Source organism: Lingula anatina, chromosome 1 (genome assembly GCF_051362555.1).
Source record: "Lingula anatina isolate TDL-2025a chromosome 1, LinAna3.0, whole genome shotgun sequence".
In the NCBI taxonomy this organism is placed as follows: Eukaryota; Metazoa; Brachiopoda; class Lingulata; order Lingulida; family Lingulidae; genus Lingula; species Lingula anatina.
The window spans coordinates 59,447,443-59,468,708 of NC_141767.1; the positions used below are offsets into that span (position 1 = coordinate 59,447,443).

General features: G+C 36.5%; 1 protein-coding gene across 3 annotated transcripts; it reads right to left on the bottom strand.

Annotated features, from left to right (window-relative positions):
* Positions 1 to 21: 21 nt before the first annotated feature.
* On the bottom strand, positions 22 to 13,041 carry LOC106179991 (D(1) dopamine receptor). 3 transcript variants are annotated; one of them, XM_013563828.2, is made up of 3 exons: positions 12,843 to 13,041; positions 7,750 to 9,419; positions 22 to 843 (listed from the first exon to the last, which is right to left on the bottom strand). In XM_013563828.2, the coding sequence occupies exons 2-3, from the start codon at positions 8,846 to 8,848 to the stop codon at positions 839 to 841; spliced, it is 1,104 nt and encodes a 367-aa protein (XP_013419282.1). In that variant the 5' UTR covers positions 8,849 to 9,419; positions 12,843 to 13,041; the 3' UTR covers positions 22 to 838. The 3 variants fall into 3 exon arrangements, with proteins under 3 accessions (XP_013419282.1, XP_013419284.1, XP_013419283.1); XM_013563830.2 differs by lacking the exon at positions 12,843 to 13,041 and adding an exon at positions 10,813 to 10,957; XM_013563829.2 differs by lacking the exon at positions 12,843 to 13,041 and adding an exon at positions 10,573 to 10,766.
* Positions 13,042 to 21,266: the final 8,225 nt, after the last annotated feature.

Here is a 21,266-nt window from a genome sequence, read left to right on the forward strand (position 1 = left end):
CATGTTAACCATAAAAGAATGTTTGATACCTGTCATTGTTTATTGCTTAAATATATTGGAGTTTATGTGCCAAATAACATTCTTACAGTGCGAGTCAAGGTTAAGGTATTTTACAATAGAATTTAAATTACTTGTCCAGTAAGTTTCCTACAATAAGCATTTGGCTACAGGCAATAAAATGCATGAACCTAGCACGTAACATGCTAGCTCATAGTGTCATTTTAAGCAGATTTCATTCAGATATTTTACAATAGACTTTACATTAATTACTTGTCCAGTTAGTTTTCTACAATAAGCATTTGGCTATAGGCAATAGAATTCTTGTTAGCTCATAGTGTCATTTTATACGGTTTCCGCCACACCATTTGTGCAGGTCTTCAATACATGTGTAGACACTCGACAATGCTAGGTAAAAACTTTTTCCTGGAGATTTTTCACCGTATAGTATAGTTATAACACGTCTTCAGTATATTACCTCATATTACCGTAAAATACAACCAGGCATTATCTGTCAAAGTCAATCACAAATCATCATTATGGAAATGGTGCTCTCGTTTCCATCCAATATGCCAACATCATTGATGGAATAATTTTCGTAATGCGTAGCAATGTCTAGCAAGTACAGATACTCTCTTTTCTCGCAATCCACAGGAACTTTCCACGTTGAAAATAAGTTAGTGTTCGACGCGCTCTCATTATGAGTACATAATGTTTAAGGTCGGTTGGCCTTCTGTTGTCTTTAGGTTGGTGACAGACTTGAGCAGTGATTAATAGAAGCCGCTTGTCAATTTGACCGCTGGTTGTGTTTTGAAAAATCCAAAGTGTTCTTCTTGAAGGTTCAACCTATAAAAAAAGTCAAAGAATTAGGTCCATTCCGAAATGTAAAACGAAAATCTAATTAACGACTGTACAAGAAAAATATGTTAAATTGATGGCTCTCGAAACCTCGTTCAATATCTTATCATATAGGCCGCCAATAACAAAATGCTTTAAACAGTACGAATACATACATTTAGAGACACGGGCAAAGGTAAACAATAACAAAAACAATACGTTTGAAATATGAAGCAAAAACAATACATTTGAAATATGAAGCCCACTGTCTTGGATAATCACTAAAGGTGAAAGCACCCACTACACGGAGAGAAGGACACAAGTTTCTATTGAATATTACAGTGACATCAAGTGACATACTAGGTAGAATGTAATGTGCATGCTGAAGGGTGGTTGCTTTTGTCTCAACAGCATGCTTTATTGTGTCTCATATGGCCCATTCTTTGAAAGATTATAAAGTCGACTTGAGCGCAATACAACAGTTACCATAATCATGCCCAGTTTTCTATACATTTTTACATGAATACAATCTACAATCGAACAAGTACCCGTTGCATTAATTTTTCCTCTTTCTCTTTCTAGTTTTTTCTTTCTCTTTTGTCTTACCTTTTTTTCAATTTAATACTGAATCATACTAGAGCCAATTTTTTAAAATAAATAAATAAAAATAGTTAGATTTTATAAAATCTGATATTTTGACAGTTTTGTACGTCGTGTAAATAAAGCAGAGCACTATTACCTAGGTAACCAAGCAACATTAATAAACATTTCACTGTATTCAACACCAAAACTCGCACTGACTAATTAGCTGAGGTTGCAGATGGAGGCAATACATCAACCTGCTACGGAAATAACGTTTGCATTACACCAAAAAAACAGGTATACCATCGGCATTATGAGGTAAAACATCGATAGATGGCACTGTCGGTAGGGCTCCGCCACTCTCCATTGTCGTTGGTTTTCTTCTGGTGCCTAGATAATTGCAAACCAGAATGAAATACCATGCAGAATTATTAGAACAAGCTTAAACTTGTCTTATATTAAAGGCAGAGTAATTACTGCACCTATGAAGATGATTACCGGTTCTATCCACGTTGTTTCCAATGTCCCAATCGTCAATCTTTATGATCAATGTTTACCAATCCTAGGTGGAAATCGTACATACACGTGCACATCATTTCAGTGAATGTATCTATAGGTCTTATTGTACGGCATTCACCTCGGTAATATGCTTATTTCTCAGGATAAAGCGCCAAAACAAGCTGCAGCTGGTGAGAGCATGGCAAAGGTCTTTTTAGTATTACTAGTATATGTAAAAGTACGTGCGCATTCCAACTAAATGGACGACGGCTTTATCAAAATGTCCTCCCCTGAAAATCAAATATATGCCAAGAAAGCAATTTCTGTTTACCACCTTCCCAAAAAGCAAATTGTAGTAATTATTAATCAGGTGTAAGCATTCTTTTGATTTCAAAAATTGATTCACATTCAACTCTGACTTGTCAGAGAAAGAGTTTTTAGAAACAGACCATGTAACCATAGTGAGAGGGGTCAAACCATAAAGTCTGGGTGACTGAATCTGCGGGTTTGTAAAAAGAAAAACGCTTGCCAACGCGATCAACTAACAAATGCACAATGTCGTTAGGCTTCCGTGAGAGATGGTTTTGATTTAGGTGGATAAAGGTTGTATCTTCAATTACATAATTATAGTTCTACACGGTTTACATAGTGACACGTCAATTGCTAGCATAATAAAAATAAACATTAATTTGCGCTTTAATGACGCCATCGAGGAGAGCATAACAAAATGTCATTTACACGTGTCCATGCGATGAAAATAATAATTATTTCGCGCCATTTTATCAAAGGACATTTTAGTAATAGAGAGAGTGAGCACGTATGATTTTCTGCACAGTTTCATGTATCAAAGAATGGACAACAGTTCTTTTGCCATTGGTTTCATACAGTATAAAAGGCAACCAGCTGTGACACCTCAATAGAAAAATGCTTGCATAGATATGTGAAGAAGGATTTTAAACGGTGTCCATGTTAGATTTCTTTGACAGGCATTCTCGTCAAATACGCTACTGTTTAATATGCCTTTCGTTTAACTGCATCTGTCGCACAGAAAACTTCACAAATTATTTGTTTGACCACTTTAACGGCCCTAATGGCCGGGAGGTCTACAAATCCCAACACAAACAAAAGTGTCCAGGGCCAATATGTGTTTCGAGATTTTCAATAGTAATCTACTTTTCACAAGTCAGTGAGCTAGATTTTTTCTATTGAACACAAAACGTTCGTAAATACATGTACAAGCACATGGCTTTTTGCCATCTCTATTAGAAGTCCATCAGTGGAATATTATTAACAGCGACAGAATGAAACTACCGTGAACCCATGTCTGTTGTAAGTTCAGGTCTAAAAATCAAGAATTCGGCATTAGATTATTGAATGAACATATAATTATAGCATATCATTTTTTCCATAAAACTAGAAAAACACTCGAGAGCACGTACTTCCGCCAAAGCAACTGAATTCTCATCATCAATTAATTAATTAATTAATGGACCATCACCTTAATATAATCTACTGTAAGTTAGCCCATTTTCTGAAATTTTGTAAAGATTATTTTTATAATATTTGAGTTAGGCTTTTAACTTACAGATCAACAAGGCTAAAAAAACAACCCCTTGGCGGAGGCCAAAAATAATCGTTGTTTGTACCAAATCTGTTGTTGAATATGGAAAATCATCTTTTTGTTTGTTGCTGTGACTACGAATAATTTAACAATCACAATGTCTACCAATAAATGAATTGACCGTTCGATGGCGAGATAAGTTTGAGGTATGACTATGCACCAATCCTGAAATGACGAATGGCTTCAATGGTCAATTTAAGCTCGTTTTCCATCATTATTGGATAACAGTGGGTTCACTGTACATACACTGTATAAAGAGACATGTTGATATAGCCCGTCTTTGCAGGACCACAATGCTGTTAAGGGAACAAAACAAAAGTTGAGCAATCTGTTCTTCTCCTCTCCCCGAGCTTAACAACCAAGTGGGTTAATCTGACTGGTGTCATAAGCTCGCTTATTTCTTTGAAGTTGTCATATTAATAATTCTGGACTCCTATTTGATTGCATCAACGCCTTATGCAATAGCACGCGACAACCGTTTGACAAGAATAACGCTACCATATTACAGACTCGTAGGGTTTTTGCAAATCTATCTTCTTTTAAGAGCACAGAATTACTAAAATATGTTATTTCCAATTGCTCTTTGATTAGAAAGAAGATAAAGAGAAAAAACAACCTCAGCTTATGGGCTGCATGTAATTAAATAGATGACTAAAATTTTACAGTCTAACAATTTCCCTTTGTTCGAGAAAAAATTATATTTGGCAAGAGCTAGGAGTTGCTGCTTGAAGGGTTCATCGAAAAGTTCATAACAACGGGAAACCAATGAGACGTTAGATTATATTGCGATTCATTGTAGTTCACAGGTACTAGTATACAGCTTGGAACGTTCTGTTACAAATGTTGGACTTTATGTAGCTGGATAACTAAAAATAACTGCGAAGAATAGTCATATCAAAAGCTAAATCAACAACTTTGGAATCTATCGCCTTTAACCACAAATACGAATAATAATGGCTTACCTGTATATCGATTTAAATTAAGTTGCAATAAAATGTGTTTTGGTAGTTAAACACCAAGTGTACTCCCAAGAAAATCATCTAAAGACTATTTGCTGGGATTTCATGTTTTATGTTTCTTGTTTCTTTTCAAAAACCTGTGCTATGTTACAAACACAGACTATAGTCATCATTTATTAATAACGTAAGTTATTTGTTTAAGTTAATAAAGAACAACCCCTGAGCTGCAAACGACTTTGTCAAAGTTTAATAAACGTGACTTGTCATTTATTGCCGTCTTTGTCATCTTTGTCCTTTATATTTAACCAAGAACTCTAGCTTGAAAGTATCATTCACTTAAAGTCATGCTTTGTCATTGTACCTTCGGGAATTTAGCAAAATAAATATTGACAAGACAAAAAGGCCTGTCTTGCAGCACGAAACCCTAATGGTGACGTTTGGAAACAAAATAAATAAATAAATAAATAAATAAATAAATAAATAAATAAATAATCTTCCAACAAGATAAATAAATTAAAGCACTGAACGCGCTGAACACTCTGTCATAACTATCACTGAGACTTTTTCAACGTGTTCAAGTGAATTTCCTGATTACAAAGTCTAGGTAGGCAAAGTGCAGAAAAAAACATTGGCATGGTATAATTGTCTTCTCCGGTCTTGGACAGGAATCATCCTCTCCATCAATCAACGCTCCCAAGAGGGAGAGTAGAACGCCATTTTAATTTGCTTTATTGTATGAAGCATAAAACGGCTTATTGAATAGAGGAAGATACTTGCATTGAGTTTTTTTTTCTAAAATGAGTTTGAGTTTTCGAGATCATATAAAGATGAAATATGTAGGGGGCAGTTATTTTCCGACCGTATTTAATTCAATAAAATTGCTTCCTTGACAAATGATTGTAACTATTCCACATGCAACTATAAGGTATCTACTAGAACGATTACCCATGACTTTCATTTGGAAACTGTTCAGGTTAGCCGAGATAATGAATAAATTCATTTTAGGAGCGCTTTTCTTCAAATCTCATCAGTAACACGGCCGCTGTAGTTTGGAATGCAATAACCAGTTACATTGATCCAGACATAGTATCGTCTTTATCTATCGAAGAACGGACTCTGATTTTTAACAACAAATTTCCCCAGTGTCCGTGTACCAGTCTTACGCCTTTATCTCTACTTTGCCAAGCCGTGTGCAGTATGTATAACGTTACACAATGTATTTACTCACAATTAACAGCAATATCAGTGAATGAAGAGCATATCTATTAATTTGACTTTTCTGTCTAAAAAAATCAATGAACCTATTGTACCGGTAAGATGTACAAAGTTCCTGCACTTTCAATCAAACAAATGAGACGGCAATAATGTAAACGTTTATGTCCATTTGCCTTTGATCTTTAGAAAATGATGGTGGAGGCAACAGTTCTCGAAAACTTTCATAAATGTTTTAATGATTATCAATGACATGTGACGAAACTATATTTTAATACATCTCGGGTACACGTAAGGATGTATATGATAAGCGTTACATGTTGAAATGCCTAACTGGCCGGTTTCCCATGCTTCTGGTTGAAGGTTTAACTGACATAGCCCTTTGGTTTAGACTATACTTAACCCAATGCAGGGAAATTCAACCACGTAGAATATTCGCTTGTGATCTGCATATAGATTTTGCTAGTAAAGATTTAGTTTCGTCCTTTGGTTTTTGATGATATAGTAGAAATGGTGTGGAGGCCAGTGAAATATTTGCTATGTTTAAGGCCCCTTATTTCACACAGACCACGAATCCCACGAATCGCCAGGAATTGAGAAATTTCAGGATTCGTGAGGATTCGTGAGATTTTGCCAATTTTCTGGTCTAATTCGACACGCTCTACGATTCAGTTACGATACAGGTGCGATAGTGTTACGAATATTCGTGGGATTCGGCTGGAATCGCACGAAATATATATATATATTGTCCAGAAATTCACTACGATTTTTTGGAATCGGGAGTTCGTGGCCAAAACATTGAACAGCTTAAAATGTTTGCCACGAATTCCCGATTGATCAAGAATTGCAAAAACTAACTACGATTATATACGAATCTGTTAAGAACTTCACGAACTGATTACGATTCAACCACGAATCGTGAAATTTTCAATTCCTGGCGATTCGTGGGATTCGTGGTCTGTGTGAAATAGGGGCATCAAAGTTTTTGCCACCAATTCCTGTTGGTCACGAAGTGCAAGAACTTACTACGAGTATATACGAATCTGTTAAGAACTTCACGATCTGATTACGATTCAACCACGAATCGTGAAATTTGTCAATTCCTGGCCATTCGTGGGATTCGTGGTCTGTGTGAAATAGGGGCATAAGAAGTCTAGCCGGATAATTTCAATAATCGGGAACACCAAAAGCTGGCCATCTATACCCAAATTATCTGCTTCAATAATTCTCCAAAATTTTCCTAAAACATGTGGCAGATAAACATTATTTTACTTCATTGCTGTATAATCGCTTTACCTAGATCTTTTTTTCACATCACTGCAAGGATTTCCTATTGCTAAATGGGTGATATAGCAAATAATCAACTCCTATACATATCGCCTCTGCTGCCATGATGCATTTTAAGAAATGTTCCATATGTACATATACCGTATATATTTGAATTTTTATCCCCAGTTCATTTGAATATTGTTGCAGTGGGTGGATGCGCTTATGAAACGAGACAAAGCATTAGGAATTTATAGTGCATATTCATCAATAAAACCACAAAACGTCTACAGACATTAACTTTATAGTTGTGATGGTGTAGTCTATAGATCTAATACAGGGTGTACCTGTGAAAAAGTTGCCAATTTATCCATTACCTACTCATCGCGGAATGCACCATTGCAAACAAAAAGGTTGGTAATAAATATAGCGCAACTGATGTGGAATCTCAATGCACAAAACTGAAAATTTCGATCTGAGGAAGATTAATGACACTAATTGAATTGGGAAAAGAAGGCATGTCAGAAAACCCATCAGTCTTATGCAGGCCTTAAATAATCTAATTACAATGCTACATAACCTTAATCTGTAAATTCAGTTTTATCGTTGAAATGTGTAAACATCCTGAAAATTAAACGGGTTTAAACATAGTTAATACAGGTGAGGACTGTGTGTGTGTGTGTGTGTGTGTGTGTGTGTGTGTGTGAGAGAGAGAGAGAGAGAGAGAGAGAGAGAGAGAAAGAGAGAAGAAGAAGAAGAAAAGGAGGTGATACATACCGACAGTGCTGACTGTATAGTCTTCGTAGTAACCTCTGGCTCTCGATTGTCCCTTGCCACAGCAGCGACACAATATTTTCCTATATGCCGCTCGGAAACTTGGGTTCAGTGAATAAATAAACGGGTTGAACACCGAGTTTATCCAGCCCAGCCAGACGAAGAAAGAAAATATGTCCATAAAGTTGGGATTTAGTTTACACAGTAGCATTTCAGGGTCCCAGCCTAATAGACAGTTCAAGATGAAGAACGGCAACCAGCACAAAATGAATACCCCCATGACAGTTGCCATGGTTTTGGTGGCTTTATTTTCTGAACGTTTAGTTCCCTTTCCATCTTTGCGGACATTAGCCATCGCTTTGTCCATGTCTGCAATTTGCTTGGCTTGTCTGCGAGCGATGGCAAAGACTCTGCCGTACAGGAATGTCATCATTATAAGAGGGACGTAGAAACTGATACTCGACGAGATAATAGCATAATATGGGTTGAACGCCAATTTACATAGAGGTCCAAGAGCTTGATCCGTGGCCCACTGGTGCCACCTGTAGTCCCCTTCGAAGTAAAACCATTCTAGTTGTAAAGGGATGAAGGAAACCATGCCAGAGGCAATCCAAGCAACACCCAGCATGATTCCGGCAGTCTTGTTGGTCACGATTTCGTGATAATGGAATGGGCGAGTCACAGCTATGTATCTTTCGACGGCGATCATCAAAAGATTAAGAATGGATGCAGTTGACATCATGACATCAAAACTCACCCAAGTAAGGCAATAATGACCGAATGGCCAGTTGCCGAGCAAGTCCTGGATGGCAGCAAAAGGGAGAACAAATACCCCTACACACATATCTGATATAGCAAGAGAAACGATAAAATAGTTTGTGATCTTGCTTCTTAATTGTTCGAACTTCAAAATTGCGATAACGACCAGCAAGTTGCCCAATATTACAGCCAAGTCTATGATACTGAGTAAGACTCCCAGGAATATTCTCACTCCAGTAGGAATTGGAGAAGGAGCTGGATCATGCCCTGCCGCACATAACGCCTGGTAGGGGGCCTCTGTGGCATTTAATGTCGCATTAATAGCAGACATCGTCGTTGCCATCTTCTTTGATACTGGTTATGAAGCGACGGCGCAATAAAGTATAATGTACGCAACGCTCTGTTTAGCAATAAAGAGAAGACATTTAAGCCCCCCCTTTCTTGAAAGCAATGTTAAAATTTGTTTACTTCCTTCTAAGCTGTTGCCAATGCCTGCACAATCTAAAGGTAAAGCTGCACAGTTCTGTGTGTCTACGGTGCCGTATTTCTGAGATTCCAACCCCGTCTTATTCGGATTACACAGAGATAACTGTCCGTGATCGTTAGCTCAAATCTCCTTTACTGACTTCCAGTAGTTGAATACGCAGAGCAGGTGCCCACTCTTCTCATTAAGTATCATTCACTGTCAGTGCAGTGGAAAATTCTCACAGTGCGCATTTCCTCAGCGATATTTTCTGAAATCACGAAGATGGCACTATCGGTTTATATCTGCCTTTGGTGACGGATTGCTGCTATCGCAGTAGTGGACTATTTCGTCGTGCAGACAATGCAACACGAGCCAATCAGCGTCCAGGAAGAGATTCTGCCTTGTCACAAAATGAGAGTCAAACAGTGGTCCTGGTAGAACAGCCTACCTGAGAAGAGATAAGACAGCGTGCTAATTCTTTATGAAGATAAGATAAGATAAGATAAGAGTTTATTTAGCCAATTATAAAAATCGGAAATCATTTTCCATTGGAGCAATATACAGAGTAAAATAATAAAATAATAAATAAATAAATTAATTAAGAATTTAGCTTTGAGATCAAATTAAAATGCGTCACTGCACTTGGATAAAAGCTGTTTAAAAAGCGTTTACTGCCTTTAAAAGTTAAAAGTCTACTGTTGCTTGGTAAAAAAGTAAAAAGAGAGGATGCAGGATGGAAAGCGTCTTTCATGGTGTTGACAATTCTTTTCTCCATCCTGTCCTTAAAAATATCATCCAGCTTGGGGAGATCTTGTCCGATAATCCTGCTTGCAGTTTTTACAACGTTTGCTAATTTCTTCCTTTCCTCCCCAGCTGTTCCGCTATACCATATTATAATTCCGTACGCTAGAATGCTTTCAATTACACACCTATAAAAATTGACTAAAATAGGCACACTATCAGTAAAAGTTCTCAATGATCTTAAAAAATACAGTCTTTGTCGTGCCTTCTTTACACTCTTTACGGTGTTATCTTTCCAATTCAATTTACTGTTAAGGTGTATACCAAGTAGTTTAAATTCCTCTACCCTACTAACTTCATCATTACCAATGGTGAGTGGTACCTTTACATTCTGATTCCTTCTAAAATCCACTATCATTTCTTTGGTTTTAGCTACGTTCAAGATAAGATCATTACTCTCGCACCAGCTTAACAACGACTCAACAGATTCTCTATATGTACTCTCGTCATTATCAGTGACTAGCCCCACCAGCGTAGTATCGTCCGCAAATTTCATGAGAAAAGTCCCATCGCTTACACTAGTGCAATCGTAAGTAAAAAGGGAGTAAAGACAAGGTGAAAGGACGCATCCCTGTGGTGCACCGGTATTTAAGACTGTTATTTTTGAGCTAAATGAGCCGACTTTAACAGATTGTCTTCTATCTAAAAGAAAGTCTAAAATCCAGTCACAAATAAAAACAGGTAGCTTAAGATGGTTTAAAAGTTTCAAATATAGTTTTTTTGGCACAATTGTGTTAAAAGCTGAACTGAAGACTCGGATTAAATTTGCTTTACATTTTAAGTATATTAAAAGCACTTACTTGCACAAAAATCCGTTTTGTTCCTACCGCTCAACGTAAGATTTGTAAACCCGTTTGAGCAAGGGGAAACCTAGTACTGCTAAACCCGAATGGTATCAACAAACACTGAACTATCGATTTCACACACATATAAAGGCAAAATTATTTGATGAAAACGAGCCCATCGGTATTAAACAGAGTATATATAACTTGATTTTGGACATTGTTTACAGTGCCCACACTTAGAGACCATTCACTGACCACTCTTCCTCGCTTACTCCATGCTAGATAAACAGGCCATCGTATCATTACGGGTACCTGCCTTAGTCCGTCACCCGGGTTACGAGAGCGCCATGACACAAACAGTCTTTACATTACCCCAAACCCCGTCATTGAGCGGACAGAATTATTTCACCCTATACAAACCTTAAGAAAACATTAAGATCGATGATGACTGGTCTATTGTTCGATATCAAGAAACCGCGGCATTGTTTCGCTGATTTAGTTGATTCAACATCAGGAAAACGCGGTACATGTGCATGAACTGCAGCAATAGGAATTATCAATCACCTTATTTATGATTTGAGGATGAAGTATACAGCCCATCTAATTGATCAATTTCACTAGTTTTCCCATGCTAAATTTAAAAATGCACTATTTCAGTAACCGCGCTCAATTTTGGACGGTATCAATTTATAATTATAAAAGGTGGTGGACAAATAAACAGAAAGCGCAACAAAATTGATTTCCTATCACTGATGCCAACGATGCTGAAGGGGCTTAATGTTTATAAGAATGAGATAATGACGCTTTTGACCCTTTACGAAGCACGTCCGGCTGTTTAGCGTTGACCCGTTCTCATTCAATTATTAATTGCAAATTACTATTTCTGCGCAAGATGGTTAGAGCACGCTTAATTGGTGATTTTCATGGTTTTCTACAGTTAGTGAAAGACATGGGCCTAGTGGAGCATAAAATAACGGTAATGTAAAGGGACGTGTCCAGGTTCTAGTGATCAGATTTACACCTGGTCCATACAGTGATCATTCGACAAACAAGAGGTCAGATTAGTACCACCTTTGCACTAGACGTCGGCCAGCCTGCGGATATAAGGGAGCAGACGGTGACAAATGTAACACCCTTTTTACCTCTCGGTGTTAAATGAAAAGTTTAACGATTTTCAGTAATGCACCGATCAAACCGCAGAGGGGAATCAAAAATCATTTCGCATATCATTAAATTTTTATCAAATCTGTAAGCACTTTTTGAACAGTTGGATGGATTATTGTATTATCATTTTTGGCATGTTTAGTTGTTTTTCTGGACAGTACTACATACTCTTTAAGTATATATCAAAGCCCTCACTAAGGTAAAAAAAAAATCATCGCATGTTGAAAATAACACTCGATTACGGTTGTTCTTTTGAAAAAAAAAATGTCAAAAATCGAAAGACGGTGTTCTTGTTTTTTCGAACAAGCATCATATCCACAGCTTGATTACCATTAGTTAAATAAAATTTCATAATTTTTCAATGAAGGAAGCTATCCTTGTTTTACTGTGAGTTGTTATAGGTCGGGAATTGTTAGGTTTTACTGGTATATCCCAGTCGTACTTTCTAGTATTAAACACAAGATATGATATGTAAATAAATGCAATGAAGAACATTTTCTGAATATTCATTTCTACAATACAAAATTATTTCCAAAGGAAAAAAAATAATAATTCTGATATTTATCTTGTTAAAGTCAGCCTTTGGACAGCATTATTGTGCGAGTTTATCTTTCATGGATGAAACACGACTTACTAATGAAATAAGTGTTCTGGCAAATTACAACACATTTTGATTTTACGTTTATCGAGTTCCAACCTCGGATTTAATCACATTTGAATTTCCCCTGATGTGGACGACTGTTAACCCGCACTCACCCCGCATGAAACAATTTAACAATCAAACACCTGCTGTCAACAGAATGAATGGATCATTAACCTTTCTCTCTCTCTCTCTCTCTCTCTCTCTCTCTCTCAGTATAATATTGATATGATATATTGCGATTAAATGCAGTTTATTTCTTTAAAATGTATTAACGTTAAAACGATACTTATTCTTTAAATTGTGCTCTATGTTTTTCTTTCTTTTTTTTCTTTTTTTTTTATTTATTTATTTTTTTTTTTATGGAAAACTGAAAAACCTCTGCTTTGGATTTTATAATAGCATATAAATAAAAATAAATAAAAAATTAATATTAATAAAAAAACCCTTCATATTTCTATTAGCAAGTAAATTCACTTACCTGCTTTTGCCTTACTATTTGTAGGAAAGGAATAACACTCTTACTTCTTCAGCTTCTCTGGTCTCCTCTGTGGCTTCGATAGTAATACAGTGAATGCATATACACCACCAAAGTTGTCTTTCTCGTTTCCATGGCCTATTATCTGCGTCACCACAGTGCGTCCATGCCAATAATATTGGTTAATGGCACAGTAAAAGGCCTGTCCAATAACATGTTGGCAAACAAGGGGCGATTAGTAAATAGCCAACAGTAAATGTAATGATATAATATACAAAAGAGTGAGGCCTCTCAGGATGAATACGGAATATGACGCGAGGAATTCTACCATGATGTTGCCACTTCACCAGCCTTAACTTTGATTTCGAAAATAACAGAGACTAAATTAAAATTGTCCTAGTTGCCAATTTAATGTCATGCATATTTATATACAATAAATATCAGTTTTTGAAATACTTTCCTCGACGATATAATTTAATCTTTTTTCATTTTCTTCTTTATTTCACCCCTTTGATACATGTAAAGGCCATATGCAACGTCAATATATTTGTTTGCTTATCCGCATTGGAAATGTTCAGCAATAGGAAGTGAACACCGTTCTTGAACCATGCATAAATTCACGTATTAAATATGATAAATAATAAGTCAAAGTTTACTTGCCTGAGGGGCACACGTCTTGTTCAAACACGAAGAACAATAATAGATTACAAAAGATACCATTAAAAACCTTAAACTTTCATTGCGAGATATATTAGTGTATTGACCTTCAGCTAACAGTCTCTTGAATTATAATGGACTCTCGTTGTTGATTCAAGACAATTTAGCGCGTTTGTCAAGTACCCAGCCCATATTTTGCTTAGAATCATGTTTTATATTACACCTGTCTACTGGTGTTTTGATTTACATCTTAAACGATTTAACAAAAATATGACAAATTTCTGAAGGTTTAACGAGGATGATTGGTCATATTTATGTTTTACTTGTAGCTTCTCGAGACAGAGACAGGATAAACAATGAAACGAAGAAACATGCTGTATTTTAAGTTGTACGAGAGATCCTCAATATGCATGTGGTTGAAAATAGCATAAACCCATGTTCAAATAAATCAGATGATCACTGCATGTTAGATCGATACACTTGCCAATATTTGCTTATGTAATGTTGAAAGACATAACGTACAGGCACATACATAATTTAATAGGTATGGGCATACTTCTTCCCCGATACCTTCCGTCAAAAGGAAAGCTCTGAAGGTAGAGAATACACTACAGATGTATTGCTGTTGGAAAGTATGAATGTTACCTGTTTTTATTCATTTCTTCGACTTCTGATAAGATAAAGGCCGTTAAGAAGACCAATTTGGATTGGCAAAAAGAGCGCGTTCACTGTCAGGCAGTCTTTACCTAATTAGTGTCTAGATGATATTATACGTGCTAAATGAGCCATTTGCGTTATTGACAATCCGTGTTAGAGTATGTAGATAACAAGTCATTGTGTTACTGTTTTGTTTATTAAAGATACGCACTAGGTGCGAGAGAGAAAGATACATTTTAAATGTCATTTGTGTAAACAATATAAGTAGAGACAAACATAATAGCTTCCGTTGGGATAATAAGCCCCAGGTCTCTTCACATCACTAAATACAAATTAAAAATTTAACTGCAGATCATGTGAAGGCCGCCCGGTACAGGCTAATCATAAATCAGTCGTTTTCTTCTAATCGCATACAGGTAGTGCGGGTTTGCGGGTTTGCACTTTGCAATGTCTTATTTAGTCCTACTCAGTACATTGCTGTTTCGCAATTAACTGTTCACTTACGAAGGTGAAATGCAGTTCAATGACTTTTGAGACTTCACGGTCATTGATTTCACTCATTTCCAGATAAACATGTGCAGCAGTCAATCAAATACTCCAGAAAAACGGGCATCTAAGAGTGTTCTACAGAAAAATTCACATCAAACCGTGGTTCAATGATAGCTATAAAGGATTGTTCGGAAATTATAAAAAAAGGCACTTTATAGGTTTAATGTGTGCAAAACGCCTGACAATCACCCAGTTTACATCCTCGCAAATGATAGTCTCCTTTCACAAGTTGAGAATCTTGAATATACATGTTGAGGAAATATAATCCTAGTGGATTTTATAAGCGTTTTTCAAATTAGAAAATATGTTCATCACGTTTAATTTGCCGACCATTTCTTCAAAAAGATGCCCAGTAATGACCACGAGGGAGTGGAGATCTCAGCGCCCCTTCAGAAAATGAACGTTGGTCAATTTTTGAAGCATTAAACAGAGAATATAAATAAGTTGAAATAAAAGAATCCATTAAATCTCCCAAGCGTAATAAAAATCAATAGATATGATGGCATTTTAAATGAGTAATTTATAGAATTTTCAGAAATAGTACTGTCATATCTTTATGTCATACCGGTGTTTAATGCAATGATTGATAAAGGATACTTCCCTACTATTCTCTGCAACCCATTGATTGTTCCAGGGTGAATATTCTGATCCTAGTAATTATAGGGGAATACGTTTATTAATCTGTATATTTCAAGTTATTCATGTATACTGTAAACACAAGGCTACTCGCATTGTAAGGTAGTGCTTGTACACACACTGGACAGTAGAAGTGCCACCCCCCTGACTCAGAGAAATCAAAGTTATAATGCCTGGTCTACTTATAATGAGACTAATGAGTATAAAACCGTTGTACCATGGAATTGTATTGTTGGTCTTTTTGTGAAATTTGATGTTAATAAAATGATACCAGGAGCATATCATTCCACAGCCATTTATCTCCCCCAAAGTATTGGTTCAGTAGGGGTCACACTTCTATTGTCCAGTGTGTGTATTATGCATTATTATGCGTCCTAAATTCATACATGTAGTACCACTGAAGCAATGTTTGTGTTGTACGCTATAACCAGTAAATTTCTGTGTGAAAAGAAGAAACTCCATTACTGTTTAATGGACTACAAACAGTGCTTGGATATTATAGATAGAGCCTAATATTGTATAAGTTATCTATTTGAGGAATCGGCGGCAAATCTCTCTCTGTTATTACTGTACGATAATGTGAAAACTGGTATTTTGTTAAATAGAAAAACATCAGACTTTTTTTGAAAACAATAGAGGAGCCCTTCAGAGAGAGGTCCTATCCCCTATCCTATTTTTCACTACATGATTATGAATGTGAAGAAAAAATAAATAAATATGGCATGCAACCAGTTAAGATGAAAGACTTGGCACTTTTCTAGTCATGTTTGCAGATGACAAATTTTTTATTTATTTTTTTATTTTATTTTTTTGCTGATTCTGTTGAACTCTTTATCGATGTATACTCATATAAATGGGGGTTAATGTAAAAAATATATAAATATATATATATACTGGTATTTGTCTATCTTCACACAACCTCGCAACTGAAACTGATACACTTAGATAAATTTCGACTGAACAAAGGTGTTTGCACTGTAACGATGTGAAGGAGAATCCACACTTTGTATTGGGGTGCCTTACCAGTAGGTATACCGCTCTCAGGAGAAAGTTCATTAAGCCATTTTTTATATTAGACCTTCTGTTTTCAAATAAGTTCTCCTGCTGAATTCTTCCATGCAGTATGAAACTATTATATAATCTGGTGGAAGGATTCAGCATGAGATCTGATCTGATATGATCTACTACATATATGACCTATGTACTGTAGTCTCCTGTCTCTTTGATTTACATGTAAATGTCCTGTATAAGACTGATGGACCTTAAAAGGTCCAAAGTAATAAACTATTGTTATAATCTTAACCTCTGAGAAAGAATGTGAGGCTTTCACGATTGAAAGATCTGTTTTCCTCTTTGGCAAAAAAGGTTGTCTTATGTAAAAATTCTTGCCACGGTACATTTACTTCTGTACATAATGTAATTTCAGATGATATACTAATAACATAGAAGATAAGATTATGAGTTATACGAAAATTAAAATCTTTTCTACTTATTGTACTGAAAAACCATTTATAATTAAAAAAAGTAGACTTTAATTGAATTTACCCATGGGATTATAAAGACATTTTATTTGAAATGTGTTATTACTTAAATTCTAGCGTTAACAATGTTGAATGCGGCAATCTGAGCAGTGAACTCTCGTAACCTACGACACAGAGTAGGAGCACTACAATGGCCCATAGGAGCCTACGCGTGCGTCTCTCAGACGTTCCTTAACATTCGAAAACGACATGCAACCCGTCTATTTCATATGTTATTAAGCCCTGTAGCAGCAGAATTGACAAGGCCCATGCCGCATACGCCTTTTACTACAGAGCTTTGAGCTCCGAAAATGACATGGCTGTGTCTGTTTCGCCACTTACTGATCTCCATAGATGCGAGATCGACACGACTGCGAAAATCACACGAGCCATGTCTATTTCGTGTTTTATAACATTGTCATTTAAAAGCAAAAATTTCACAGTTAAAGACAAATGCGACTTGGCACAAGGTAATTTTGCATTTATGGGAGCCAGCAAGTTACGAAATAAGCATGGCTATGTCAATTTCGTGTTTTATAAAATGCCCATTAATATTATATATTAGTATAAGACAAATGCAGCGCGGCCTGGTCAATTCCGCATCTATGGGTTTCAGTGAATGACGAACAAGACCATGTGAATTTCGAGTTTTATAACATAGCCATTTGGAGCTAAAAAATCCATAGTAAGAGACGAACGCGACATGGGTCGTGTCAATCTATGGGGTTCAGTAAGTGGCGAAACAGACACAGCCCTGTCGTTTTCGAGGCCCATACAGTCACATAAACTATTTTGCGCAAATTATGACATTTGTCGATAATTGAATTTACGGTTCTGTATAAACTCATCATTCATGCACTTAGGCCTACAGCATTGTCATCTAGACTCTCGGCATTACATGTTTATCATCAATCATAATGTAAATATATTGGAGAAAGGTACCCTTTTGCCATCCTAAACGCGATATTCTTCATAAGTTGTCATATATATAATCAGCATATCATATCATATCATATCATCCCCACCTACATTGTTTTCAGCGATTGCCTTTGATTGTTAAAAAAAACATTGACGCGTTCCTATACCACACTGGACATAGAAGTGTCACCCCTACTGAACCAATACTTTGGGGAGATAAATGACTGTGGAATGATATGCTCCTGGTATCATTTTATTAACATCAAATTTCACAAAACGACCAACAATACAATTCCATGGTACTCATAAGTCACATTATAAGTAGACCAGGCATTATAACTACTCAAGATCTACCTACTTTGATTACTCTGATTCAGGGGGTAACACTTCTATTGTCCATTGTGTGTACAAGAGACGGTAAACAGACACCAACATGATCGACTTAGATCAGCTCATGTATAAAAAGCAAGCCCTCAAATGTATTGTTTTCAATTAGGACAGAGGACATTTCCCTATTTATCGTCTCTTGGATACAAACTTTTTTTAATGAGAAAAGGAAATCGCTGAAAAGGTGGGAATCAATATTAGACTTAGTGGCGTGTTATTTTTATCCCTGTCTTATTGTGGAGTAAAATGAAAAACCGACAAAATGTACCTGGATAACCCTAAGGTATTCGCATAATTAGTAGGACAAGGTACCGGTGCACATTCGATGTTTACAGTGGTTTTATATCGATTATTGCGAAATGGGGACTCACATTTACACATGAACTGATCTACGTCGATCATGTTAGTGTCATGAAAACATAATAGTATTGGATGCACCCAAGAAGGACAAAAATATAAGCACCAAGTAAAATACAAACAACTAGTTATAATCCAGCTGGTCTGTTGTATTCAACGTCATTATGTTTAAAAAACGCCTTAAGTTTAATATTTCAGTGTAGATTGTCCTTGACTCACTGAGCCTTCACAAATGCTAATGAAATCCTTGGTAAAATTTCAGTTCAGGTTGGAAGGTGTTTGGTCTTTCCGCTTATTTTTCATTCTTCAATTTTATCGTATCAATGGATGTGGTTGTCAGATTGCGTATTCTCATAAAAGAATACAAGGCACTGCTCACCTCATGTTCGGCCTTTATTGTAATCTCACAGTGTGTTCTGTCTACTGTAACAAGTTTTTTGTCACTATTTGCTAGTCCATTGTAGTAACGCCTTTGAATCAACGAATTCCACATAAAATATAAACAAACTTAACATACAAAGCACAATGTTAAAAAAAGTCTGAAATGAAGACAATTATACGAGAAGCGGCGCTAGACAAATGAACCCTGCTGGTAAGTTATTTTTTTAGATGGAGTGTAGGTATCTCTTACCGAAGCAGAAGCATTTAACGTATGTAAATGCGTTAGAGGTGCGAATGTCCACATCAAAGCCTCTTCGTACCCTACACTCAACAGGTGCAATCTACTTCACTGTTAGAAATGCGTACACTTTCATTTGCATACATTGGTCGTTAAATAAAAACGAAATATGCTGTTACTTACAACGTATTTATTAACCTTTTTTGACATTAGATGATTTAATTAATCCCTTTGAAGACATTATGAACTGTTGAAGCAGCAGCTGGTTTAACATTCAAATTAAACGTCGAGCAATGGTTTCCAGAAGAGAGTGCATCAACGCGGTTGAACTCTCAAAACGTAAGTACGTTGAGTTAACTGATAACCCTGACATTTTGCCTTTCTCACACAGGGGCGGATTGAGGCCGTCTTCTGGGTCTTCTAAAAGACGGTCAGATTATCAAGTTAAAATTGACAGGTATCTAATTATCTTATTATTACTGTCGGAAGACGACCAAAAATAGAGGATGGATCCACAAGGATAGTTTGGAAGACTGTCAGAAAATACCTCTGGATCCGCCCATGTCACACGCACTGCATTTGAAATGTAAACTTGAAAATCTGACCGTCTTCCGGAAGACCCAGAAGATGGCCTCAATCCGCCCCTGTAGTTAACCTACACACCTTAACTTTCTTCGTCCCGAATGTGTCCATGAAATATATACACACTCAAATCATAATAAAAAACATAGAAAAACAGGTATATGTACGCCCAAGTAGTTATACTACGATGTCTGAGGTCCGAAAATAGGTTTAACTTACCCGTCTCAAAAATTCAATTTCCCAGTGTAATATCCTCAATTTAGTTGTCCCAAATCGGATGTCAAAATAATACCTTTTTACGTGTTATTGCAGTTATTTTGACAGAGCCAATTAACCTCAAATACCGCTTAAAGATAGGTCTTCTTTCCTGAGAGACCACAAACTGTGATAGCCGGAGTCTTTGGTAAATCTTCAGGAGACCTGGATCCTTGATTTCACTCACTTAGGTCAGGCAAAACTGATAACTTGGTTAGTGTATTAAATTTTAAAGCAGAAAAACAACAGCATTGAGATTTTCCTGGGGTCAATTGTAAGTTTTTCCGACTTACCAAAACAATACCCAAATTATCTTTTTTCATTTAACAAAATAGATGTGATGAAGAATCCGATTTTCTCAAAATAAGGATTTGTTGCCTACATTAACTAACTTATCAGATTTGTCTGGCCTTACTTTGAATTTACCAAAAACGATTAACTGTGATTGCACTGGGGGTCTTTATTGCTTTTACCGGCTATGTATCATCCATTATTTTTATAGGGGGTGGATAATTTCAAGAGTAGGGCTAGAGAAGTGCTTGTAAGATTGGTACTGATGCGCTTATGCGTTTAAACATGCAGTCATTTGTAAACAGCGTCGTCGCGTGTTCTCATGCATCCCTAAGCCATTACTGTCCTTAGTTTTCAAAACAGTTGAGAAAAAGCAGAAACGAATACAAAATAAACATTCTAATACAAAACTCTATGTTCAGAAATCTTCAGGGCCGCCTGTCCATGACCTTCGACACGCGATGCTTTGAGTGCAAAAGTTAAAAGCATATAGGTATCTGCATCCTGGAGAGAGACAGCCCATTCTGGGAGTTAAACAAAGATTTTAATGAATGGGTAAGGCCGCGTTGCACGAACATCATAATCTCATTTACTTAATTTACGGTAGCGATAAGGGAAAGCTGGCGTCCGATAAATAGTGTTTCTAATAATCGAATTAAATGTTTACATGCATGGCAAGTGTCTCTGCGTCTGTAGTCTCTTGGTCTGACTGAAGCGGTCCTTTTTATCGCTACCGTGCGTTCAGCACCGTACTAACTTTAACTGAAAATAAAATAAAATGACGGCACTGGAAGACCAGGTTCTTTGATTTTGGATTTAGTTTCCATGGTGCGAATAGGGTCTCCGAGGGGTTCTTATGTGTAATCTGCTCATCTGGACGAAAGCTAGACTATTGACAATTCAACTAGCACGGTTTTGAACGCGTTTTTATTCGACATATACACAACTAGGGAATGTATAAATTTATGCATCTGTATATCTGCAAGGGGCAGTCAATAA